The sequence below is a fragment of the Phaethon aethereus genome (assembly GCF_964289735.1).
Source record: "Phaethon aethereus genome assembly, chromosome: W".
NCBI lineage: Eukaryota > Metazoa > Chordata > Aves > Phaethontiformes > Phaethontidae > Phaethon > Phaethon aethereus.
Window position 1 is genome coordinate 1,522,665 of NC_138581.1, and position 12,050 is coordinate 1,534,714.

At 38.3% G+C, this 12,050-nt stretch overlaps 1 protein-coding gene across 2 annotated transcripts in view; it reads right to left on the minus strand.

Annotated features, from left to right (window-relative positions):
* Positions 1–12,050, minus strand: part of LOC309415201 (WD repeat-containing protein 7) — a gene marked incomplete at both ends in the record, with an annotated part of 132,723 nt that overhangs the window by 93,701 nt on the left and 26,972 nt on the right. Inside the window, 3 exons of one of the 2 annotated variants that reach the window (XM_082012652.1) lie at positions 6,809–6,932; positions 8,503–8,621; positions 10,623–10,712. In XM_082012652.1, coding sequence (XP_081868778.1) covers positions 6,809–6,932; positions 8,503–8,621; positions 10,623–10,712 — 333 coding nt within the window. The remainder of the gene's footprint in view (positions 1–6,808; positions 6,933–8,502; positions 8,622–10,622; positions 10,713–12,050) is intronic. The other variant, XM_082012651.1, reaches the window with a different exon arrangement.

A 12,050-nucleotide genomic window follows, 5' to 3' on the forward strand; every position in this document is an offset into this window, starting at 1 on the left:
ACCTTCAGAGTATATTAATTCAGCTGACTCATTCCATGTCATTTGGGTTGGGATGCATCTGTTAGTTGCTATTAGAAGCTACACAGTGCACACCAAATCATGCCACATAACACCATGCGATTAAAGTTAGAATTCACCAGTTATAATCTTTAATTATTCCCTATATGAGCCTTACCACAATTCAATCATTGTCAAAAGAAGTGTTTTGCTCAGGGTAAAAAAAGTACAGTCTCACAAATAGCCTATCCAAAGAGCTTTAAGCAGACTGAAGGGATGCCCTGATACGATTTTTTTCCTCCCAATACATCTTCTATGTTAGCCTATACTATCACAAATCTTGTTATATGAAGAGGTTCCTGCTTTACGGACTGTGGCATTACACTTGCAATGCATAGCGGCATTAAGTCCCCATTATAAAAAAGGGCCACGGCCCTTTGCCAGCACCAACCAAATTTCAACAAGACATCAAGTCTCTGTAAATGGCTGCCTTGCAGACAGCCCTCCCTGACCAACACACACACCATGCAACGCCTCGGCACTGAGCGCTGCCCACTGTACCTGCTGCTGCTCCTCTTCTGCTTTTAGATCATCTTTATGAAATCATTAACGTGCATTACCTCAGCTCTCAGTAGTTTTCATGTAATAACTTCCTAGTCTTCTCCAAACATATGAATGTGATTGATAAATGAAAAGATGACAGTATCTCAAGGGGGCAATCTCTGTTGGCTGGGTACAGCAAGGTTTGTGAATCCACGCCCAAACGCCATTTAACTCTGGGTCATCTTTAAACCAGTTCAGAAACTTTAACATTCTCATGAGTATTCCAGATCTTACTTGTTTCAGTACTGTTGTTAAACACTGAGTATTCACAGCAAAGTAATTACTTCAACACAGTGATTGTCTGACAGCAATTTCTAACCTTATTCTGGCATAACCTCTTTATAAAGAAACTAGTACCTTTTAATAACTTTCTGAACATCCATTTTGTTGTGTCAACACATATGGAAAACAGTGACAACAAATATACAACCAGATTGGAACACACTGCCAAATCAATAGCGTATCACTTCATTAAACATGCTGGCATGACTGTACAGAGATCACATGCAATTACAAATTGCACATGAACCTTATTCAGGACACTTTTAAAAAATAAGGAGTTCGCTGTTATGGTGCAGCCGATGCAGCCCGTGGGCATCTCTCCCTGGGGTCTTTACCAGCATCCATACAGACATCAGGATTCCAGCACCGCTTTGCCAAAATACTTTTTGGTTTTCACCTTCAAGTTCCAACTATTTTCTAACACTACTATTTATTTGTATATACCTACTGGAGTCAGTCTGTGGGTAAAGGGGGAGAGAGGAGGTTATTTTTGAAATCACTGCTTTACATTTTGCATTACAGTTAGTATAAGCAGCTGCTAATCTCTGCAGGCACAGCAAGCATCTAGCTGTTCCCTAAATATCACTTTCATAGTCTAAAATTCTTTGATTCCTTTCCACACCCAGCCAAGAGTGAAGAGTTAGCATGCCTTTTGAAAACTACAGTGTGAAGGCTCTGACTGCTGAGCTTTCATCTCCAAAGACCATTTTCTGTGGTTGAACACCCAAGTCAGTAGAAGCCAAGGGTCTAGCAGTCCCTAAACAGTAGGTTTAGGCTGGGCCGAAATTCAAAGCCTTTTATTTAGTTAGTTGTTATCTCACTCTTTTCCCTGCTTTCTAGCCCTGGGTTGCTGAAAAGAGGCTGATTTTCCACATTAAAGGTGCTACACCTTTCTAAAGAGCTTAGCGAGGCTAGTTATAACACAACTGAAGGACGTAAGTGCCTTTGCATGAGTTGATGCTAAGTACAGTGTATAAAAAATTAGAGAAGTTTCTTACAATTTTATACAATTAAAATAAAAGTGTAAATCAAAATCTATTTAATCAGAATGATTAAACATTCTCCAAAAGCCACCGAATGGATAAAGCCAAAAGGGGAGAAAAATAGCAAGCACACAAATATGCCAGGCAGTAAATAATCATTTCCTCTCAATGAAAATCCAGTAGGAAGGAACATGTTTTCCTGGACACAAGTGTTTTCTACATAATTCTCAAAAAATATCTTAGAAACACGTTTTAGAAGTGAAAAGATCATAAAACCCTGAATGTGTTAGAAATAAGCCAGATGACATTATTCAAAAATATTGGACAATTAAGATACAAGTGTATTAGAAACTTACACCATTATTACAATTCACTATTTACTACGTCATCTTAAACTCATTATTCATTGAATACATTAAAATGTTGCAGCACAAAATTATTTGCCTTACTTCTTCGTGCACTTTTAAGCCAAAACTTGCACAAGGAAAACGATCAGCCACATATATAAATAGCAAAGCCTTTGGGGTCCAATCAAACTATCCTTACTCAATGAAAACTCACATTTAAATCGATGGAAGTTTAATTAAGTTTTACTCAATTAATCTGGCTTTAAATAAAACTTTCTAACAGAAATATAAGCCTACCAGAAATACATTGATAAATAACTGACAATGGCATATTCGTTACTATAGACTTGTCATATTTATTTTGCTTTCCAGTGATAACATGGATTGTAATTTGAAGCAGTTGAGAGAGAGAGAAAGAGATACAATTTAAGGATATCTAAATTTCTTTAATTTTATGCTGCCACATGTAAGATTTTCACTTAAAAAGAAACAGTAATTTGATTCAAACATTTACCTGAATGAACTGGGTTTTAGCAATATGGGAAGCAACAGAAGTGTCTATACTGAATTTCTGGGCAGAATGCATTGAAAATGGATTTCTGTAGAGACTGACCAGCACTGCCTGCACCCTGGCAGCCCATGACAGGCAGCCTGCCTGCCTCGCATTAATTCACTCCACACCGCTCCGATCGATCCCGGGCAGCTCCCAGCCGCCACGCGCGCTGCCTGTCTGCCGGCTCCATCCGCATCCCACACACACACAAAGGCCAGGACAAGATAACCTTTTGCTTGCCATTAAAGCCGTAGAAGCCCTAGTAGCCATTTTTCTATCTGCAGTAACATCACATATTTAAAAATATATCTGTCCTTCCAGGGCTTGGAGGACAGACCCACCACCGAGAGCCTGGAGGTGTCCCACTGCACAGCGCCCCAAAACAGTGCCTTCAGTGTTTTAAGGTAACATTTACACTGACCAAGGTAAAATAAATAAATAAAAGAAATAAAACAGAAACACAATATTCAGCAAAGAAGTCCCTTTAAAAAGATAATTTAATTTACAGAATCAGTTTGATGCTGAAGATAGCCCTGGCTCTTAAAAATAAGCAGGTAGAAAAAGGCAGTAGTATTTTTCTCTTTTTGAACTCCACCTGAAAACATGTCCTCGTGGCAAACGCCCCACAGACTATGTAGCGTTTCAGAAACAATCATATGCTGTGCAAATGAGGAGCAGAGGAGGCCACGGCAAATATTTACAGCCGCATGACATAATCTCAGTAGATACAAGATGAAGCTTTGAAAGCTTAACTGTTTTCCTCCCTGTGGGAGCCTGAAAAATACCAACACCTGCAACATCTCTCATAGGCTTAATTCACAGCATCATTTATACATCCATTCCCATTTGATGCGGGGTCAACAAGCTGACATGCCAATTTTGGATTTGAAGGCCCAAATAAAACAAAGATTTATTGTTCCCCCTACAAGGCATTGTGAAACGAAGCCGAAAGTGTCCGAACACCTGAACTGCAAATCGTGTGATGCAGAAGCTGCGCAGGCAGCTGTAAGCGAGCCGCTCGGAGCGGCGACAGCCTAACGGGGCCCATTCCAGGCGGTCCCCGCAGCGCAAGCTGTGGTGTGCTGGCAGACCCACAAAAGAGAAAATAAGATCTGCTCGGCCCTCTCTCCGCTCCTCCACCCCACCATCTATGGGGGCACAATAATCTCTTTTGCATGGGTTAAAACATTATTAAGAGATAACCCTGTGCAAGTTTGCATCCCTTTCAAGTCCCCTGAACGCTTTTTATGAAAACGCTGCGAGACATGCCAGTTGCTTGATCTGTACAAGTAGGGTCATGTCCCAAAATTGCTGTTGGATCCGAGCACTGAATATACAAATGGAGAAGAGATTTCATCTCTGTTCGCTAGAACTACACAGTTGATTCATTCAAGAGCCAATCAAATGCATATGACAAAGTATCTTGTATTAGCAGCAAGCTTCTATTAGTGATTATTGGTTGTTTTAATCAAAACAAACCCGTTAAGGTGTCATAGAAGCACTGTTTCTACATCATGCATGTAAGAACTATTGCAGAGTAATAACAAATACTGGACACAAAAATATGCCAGTAATTTATGCGCCTATATCAAGAGGCAAAATTGGGAAAATTGGAGGATGAAGGAATCAAAGCAGTATTTCTTTATCTTTCATATTTCTTCTCTTTACCTTTCTAGCATAAAACTCTACTTTTCAGAAGTCTATTGCATCCATTTTGGCCAACCTAAATAATTCTTATAACTCCTTTAAAAACCATGTTACATTGTAAGACATAATTAACAAGTAACTAATATATACACTTCACTCTTTACCAACAACAGCAACATTTGTAGCTCCTCATTTTGTTTCTCCTTTCTGATACTGTAATTATTATTGCTCTTCAGACTGTCAGCATCTTTGTGTATGTTCATACAGACAGTAACACTATTAAATGCCTTCTCAGCCCCGTCATTCAGGAGAACCACAGACTCTGTAACCTTAATTCACATAGTTTTCAACACCATTAATATACAAAAAATTAATTCCAATTTGCTAGTTGTGACCTGTTTGAAAGGTTTTCAATACCAGTGCTTTCACAATATTGAACATTTACATTCAAGTCATTAATTCAGCCACGCTCAGCTGATTTCTCTATTTTATATTTTCTCCCTATGTTTTAAAACATTCTTGTTCCAATAGATAAGCATACCCTAATTTAGTGTTAAAACAAATGCTATGCTTTGATTTGCTAATGGCTAACAAAGGTCAAAATACTGCTGTATGCATACTTGAACTGAATGCATACAAAATACTCAAGTTTTTTCTTAAGCCAGTTAGTCCCTGACCATTGCTATAAAAACGCATGCCATGCTTCTAACTCGATCACAAACATAAGCACAAGAGGCAGAACAAAATATTATGCTTCCAAATGATGCACATGCAAAACAGACCTGCACACTCTTACCTAAAACTTTCAAATGTAATTAAGTAATGAGGAGTGCCAGAAATAGCAAATTATTGAAACTAATACAACTTACTGGTTGTTTTCAAGTACATTAAAAAGAAGTTCCTTTTTGAAACAGTTAACTGGCTAAAGCAGGCACTACAGCGTGGTTTAGATACACTTCACCAACACAATTATGTCCATAACCTTGCACCCAACAAGGTCATACAGTATCAGTCCAGAGAAACGAAATTAGTAATCCTCAACAGTTGCGATAGCAGCTACTCCTGAGAGTAAAGGACAACTATAGCTGTCTGTATACTACAAACTGAGTTTAACCAACCTCAGAAGATGATCAACTAAAAAACACATCCTAACATACAAAATGGCAGAAATATCTATCAGTATGAATCAAGGCTCTTTGGCATGTATACACAACATACTTTTACTTATTATTCACTGCTTGGCTGCACATCTAACTCTGCAACATCATCCCCGTAATAAGGCAAATGCTACATGGCTAAAGGCTGTAATTAACAACAGCTTAGTCCTACCAACAAATTCTCAACATCACTTTAAAGTACCACGTTCCATGTAATTTATGCATTCAATTTAGATTTAATAAGACTATTACACATCTCTCAAAAATCAATTGGTATTTAATAGAGATCTTTCTCTGAATAGAAACTACATTCTTCAGTGGGAAAAGAATCTCATTTTAAGAAAGATGAACACCTACAACTTAAAAGCAAACATTTTCATTCAAGAAAATATAAATTTTTACTGGTTTGTTATATACAGCAGATGTATTTGGACATTATTTTATAAAGGCAAGTGTCTAGCTGGATAACTGAATAGAGTATCCAATGACGCTGACAGGTCTTCCAAGAATATACTTTTATTGAGTGTGTACAACCTCTGCTTTAATAACAATGAATGAAATGAAAATAGGTATTTTGGAGAAAAATACAATAGATTAAATAGTGGTCAGTAGCTATTTAATTTATTTCGAGAATAATCTTTACTTAGTATCTCCTTGCAGCACTTGGTAACCAATGGCTTTGAACACCTGACTGGGTAGGAGTTGCATCCAATGTTTAACAGATGCTGATGGACATATACTGCATGATCCTGCATTTGCTCTTTTCTCCTTTGATCCTTTCAGAATCTTTTTATAGTCTTGAGGTGCCAAAGGATGCATTGATAACAGTTTCTATAATCTAATTATATATTCTTTGAAAAGCAATGTCAGTGTTTTACCACCAGTACTTTGTAATTTTATCAGCCCTTTCCATAGCAGGTTTCTTCCCCGAAACCTCCAAACTACAGCCTAGCCCCTCAACAGCAGGAGCAGCCTTTGCAAAAGGCACTCCACTCCCCATGGTATGTACTGAAGTGTTCGATTTACCTAATCAACATTCATGACCTTAAGTGATTTCAAGATTGTGAAATTACTCTGAAAGTTTCAAGAAACTTTTCTATATAATGCTAGATTTTTCCCCTAGGCTGTTCTTTGTACTGTTAATACTGGTAGTACTGTTGATAATTTCGTGTACAAAATGCATTTTTTCCTTTTATCTAGCAACCAAGTTATTTTGAGGTTTAACACAGCACTACTTACGTGATATAACGCTGTCAATGTACTGCGGTAAATAAGGAGCCCAAGCATCAATGGTTTCTTTCCGACCTGCCTGCTCGATTCTTCTCAGTTCTGCTAGCAGCAAGGCCTGGGCAGCTTCTCTTACCTGTAAAGCCAATAGGAGTGTCACACAAACTCAAATATCAAATATTTATCAGTATGCTTTCAGTATAATTAAGCAAGAACAAAAAGCACCACTTAAAAGAAAAAGCTTTAACACCTTAAACACAGAAGCAACATAACCATGAGTAGGACTTCCTCCCACTGTGACAACTCTCAACAGGACACAGCAAAGATGTGCAGCCCCTTGAGAAAACCAGGGGATGAACGTCACAACTCGGTCCCTGGCACGAGTGCAGTGCATAAACCAAACAGCTGTACCTCCTGCCGGCCTCCACAGACGTGCCTCTCGCAGCAAGGCAGCAAGACCGACCGAGGCCATCGCCATCCCGTGAAGGGAACGGCAGCACAGATTTCTCATTCGGGGAAATAAGGCTGAACCTTATGTTCATGCTGAGGCATTGAAAGGCCACCAAAATTCTAGTTTTCTAGAAGCAATTTGTGATCACCCTTCTCTACAGCATATCCAAAGTGCGGTCCAAGATTCCAAATGTGCAATGAGTAAAGTCTCCTAAATGTCATGAATATTGCAATATAAGAGCATAACAAAAAGAAAACCCCTCAAATTCTTTTTTCACATGAGATTTACTCATGTACTACATGTAACGGAAGACTGAACAATGAAAGCCAAGGAAAACATACATAAATTGTTTCTGAAAGTTTAAAAAAAAAAATTTGTGTTTTTACACCAATATAAAATATTATCTTGTACTATTTGCCCCCATTAATAACACTTGTTCCACCTGAAGAGTTCATAAACACCTACTCATAAATACATATGTTGTTTTCAGTCTGAAAGATTTAATGCACAAGGAAGTTAAGTGACTTGATCACGCTAAAATAAAAAATTGTGGACAAATGGAATATAAACACACTACCCTGACACCTAAGCATATCCAGTAACTGGACTTCTGTTGCTTACAAATTTTAATGAGTTTCAAAGTAATTACCCTCTCAGGAAACCATCTCTCATCATATACTATCTAGTAGAAGAACAGGCACTCAGGTAGCAAAAATCATATTCCCAATTCAGTTACAGGACCACTGAGGACTGACAGTCTACAGCCCAGCTCTGTTACTCCTTTCCTACTTGGGAAGCTGCACAGTCAACAATTTTTTTTGCCACAACAGCACAGGTGTAGTGGTAAGGCCCAGTAGTCATTTATCAAACAGTTGGGTGACAAACCATTTACTGGCCACTGTACACATGCTCCAAAAAATAAAGCAATTCAGCAGTCTCTTGAAACACATAGCCTAGTTTTTAATCCTAGTAAAATTCTTAATGGAATGCTGAAAGTTTTTAATCCAATAATTTCTTAAAACAAACATGTACAGCATTCAGAAGGAAAAAACTCCCATATATATATTTAGACATGATTGCTTTTTCAACATAGACTGGTTAACTGGAAAATTAACTTACTGACTCTGAAAAAAACCTGCAGGAACTTGTGTCAGAAATTAATTGTAAATTTTTTTATATCAAGGGAAAACGTGATCAGTAAAAAACAACATAAAGCCCCAAAAACCTAGCAGTACAAAATCACTACTGAAGTCACCTCCAAGCATCGATCCTGCCACCTGCGAGCCAGCATCTCCAGAAGAGGTGGTCTGAATTTATCCAGTCCCAACAGGTCAGGGAGCATTACACAATGCATAGCAGCGAGCTGGCTCCACCCTGTTAAAACACATCACAACAGGAAGATAAACATAATAAAACACTTAAGCAATTTTAAGTTTAAAATGCCATCAAGTAAATTTACATTGGCCACTGGCCTGGTATGCAGTAGGTCTTATGAGACGGTGGGAGAAAGAGGGAGAGAAAAAAAAAAAATAGAACCAATTTCGCAGCAGAACAACAGAATTGTTTCCTCTGCCGTGGGAACCCGGGGCTCACCCCATCTTTACAGATTCCAGCTGACCTCAGAGCAGGCTGTACAGAGCATGTGCTTTCGGTATAGAACAGGAATGAGCTCCTCCAGGCATAAATCACGCCTCATGAAGTAGCTGATCAGACCTCAAACATGTGCAAGGGTCAAGAGAGACATCAGCAGAAGACTGCCTGAAGTCAGTCCTGATTAAACACAGACATCTCTGTTCCTCCCCATCTCGTCTCAAAAAGACTTCAGTATCTAGTGGCATGCTTGGGTTTTAAACTTGCAGCCTTAAGAATATATTCAACATACATACTAAACACAAAAAAGTCCCTGAAAGTATTATGGATGATTTTTTTCAAAAGCATAAGCCATGGTTCTGAGTTCAAAACTTAGATGCCCTGTTCAAACCATAATTAGCATTACTTATCATGATATTTAACGTCCTACATGCAAGTGTGATATAATTCAACTACAGAAAACTTAGCATATGAATTACCACTAGAAAGACTCCATAGAATTTTCTGTCCTGTTTTAAAAGGTATGCAAGTATGAACAAGTGCACATTTGTCCGCTTTCCTTATTTTTCCAGCTATATGTTACTTCAGCATACTTACTTCAGGTACGTTCATACTACAAGTCTGCCATATTCTGTAGATAAAACCAGTTAAGATAAGCATATCAAGCTCAAACAACATAGCTTGTAAAAATGCTTGTGAAGTACCCTAGGCAAAAGAATTCTTTTAGTATTATGCTCTACATTGACTTGAGAAACTGGCAAAATACTTCAGGTGAGCATATAGATCTATATTTTTAAATTGTCAGCAATACTGAGCATAAAAATCTAAACATTTTCACTAATAAAGCTCTTCATGGTGCTACAAGAAAAGAAACATTATATCAATTTTCCTTACAGAAAAATGGATTAAAAAAAGGAATTTCCAATTTAAGAGAGTGCTGTTTCTACTACTTGCGATGCATGAAAGCAGGAATTTATAGCTTAGTAATAAGGCATAAAAATTCTGATTTAAAGCAACTTGCCTACAGGGATACAAGGGCTTTTTGTTTGCTTGTTTGTTTTTTGTGCCAATCTTTTGGGCAGAAGGAATCCTTCATAATGTGGATAAATATTTATTAGGAAAAAAAAATCATCCCAAAAACATAAGCCAAGTGGTTCAAATAAACACTAAGTTTCCATAAACACCAAAAAGAACATTTAAATTACACCAAACTGATTCTGTTTCATTAAGAGGAGCATTAAATGTTTAGTCTTTCCATTTGTTAGCTGGTCTACAGTGTTGGTGTTCATCTCAGGAGTGGAAGAACCATCCCACACTCATCCCAGCAGGTCTTCTGCAGGCTCTACAGGGGGCTGGACCTTCATGCGGAGAAGCGGCACTCGCACCCACAGTGGGGAGCCAGGACATGGCACCAGCGTGGAACACACTGCATATATTGTGGCTTCTCTCCTGCACATACGACCTACCGATGGGTAAAGGCACGTGTATTTTTCCCTACTTAAAAAGGGCTGAGATTTTTTTGTCAAAAGACAACAGCAAACCCAAACAAGATCTGAAATATCTTTGATACACTAGTTGAGAACTGAATTTACAGACCAGCCATGACACACAAACTAGATCTGCTCACCCTCTGCCAGCATTAAAGGCAAAGTACAAACCCCCCCTTGCCTCCCTTTTGCAAAGAAAAATTCCTACATAGATCAAATTAAAGTCATGTCGTAACAATGATAAAGGACATTAGTTGAAAGTAAAAGACAAATAGATAGAAAAGTGAGGAAAGAATACCTTCATTGACTAAGAAACAGGTATGTAAAGTAGGAGCAGTGTCAGAGCCAGAGTGACCAGCTTCAGTGCTAGAAGAAACAGCAGGAGCAACTTGCACAGGAAAGAAGGAGAAATAAAGAGAAAAAAAAAAAGGAAAGTGAGGAGAGCAGCTTCTGAAAAACAGATTAGTATCACTGAAGAATGAAAAACAAAAAACTGGAGGAAACTGATAATACTAAACTTAAAAAAATTCTAGGTTTTACAAGAAGTGCAATGCCAGTGAGAGGAAGACATGCAACTGCAGAGAAACACAGATACACTAACAGAAATTTGCTTTTTGTTTTGAAAAGACAAAAGTACCTGTAAATAAAGAGATTACAAATGTGTCTCTAGATAGCTAGATGTGGTTCGACAACACAGTTGACTATGAAGTTTAAAACCAGGAGTTTCACTGTTGCTTCCTTTGCTTTTCCCATATTTAGATAGGTTTGGAATTTGCAGTACTCATCAATAACCCCAGAAATAACCCCTTTTAAACCTGGGCTGGCCCATCTGTCACTCTAAAATGTCACCGAATGTATTACCGATGGCTAGTTTTAATACAGGTTCATTTTACATGTGTCCCCATTCAAATAATTTTAAGCCTATACCAAAGAAAGGACTAAGAATCTAAAGCAGAAGCACACAAAGCGTACAGTGTATGACTACAGGCAAGCAAATATAGAAAAGCACAGTTCAAGCAGTATCTGTGACATTTATTTTGTGAACTGCATCATATCTTGGTGCAAATATAATTTAAAAGCAGTTCTTAACATCATGCTTCCACTAATGCTTCATGACTTAATATTATCACATGAAAAGATGCGCAGACCTTATGGCATACACATGCTACAGCCTGAGGTCAACATGGAGATTTAGAGGTCACTATCTGACACTTCCTTCCTATAGGGAAATTACCATATGTCGTGCACCAGTATCTTCAAATTAATCCCCCTCTTTTATTCCGTTGCAGAACAACAATGGGTTCAAGCTCCGGAACCGATTAAGCACTGTCTTCTGAATGTCCTGTTTGCTTTTCATGCAGTGAACTTCTTTTGTCACTGTGGGACATCTGCATCAAAACTACTTTTTCCATACTTTCCACACAAATGCATCATGATGGCACGTGTACAGTGATGGTACGACTAGCGTAAATCACTTCATGACAGCAAAACCTGCTTTCAATAGGCATATTAAAAAAGCTATTTATTTTACGAAAAAAGTCTTTATAAAAACACAAACCCACCCCATACTGAAACTGAAGTCTTACTCTGAAGTTCCTTTTTTGCCCTGTTTTGTTGTTGTCAGCTCTCTTCCAACATCAGTGATTACAACAGTCACTGTACTGGAAGCAGCTGGCCCAGTAGCTGAGTAGCCCAGAGCTGTGCTCAACTCAGGACAAATACAGGT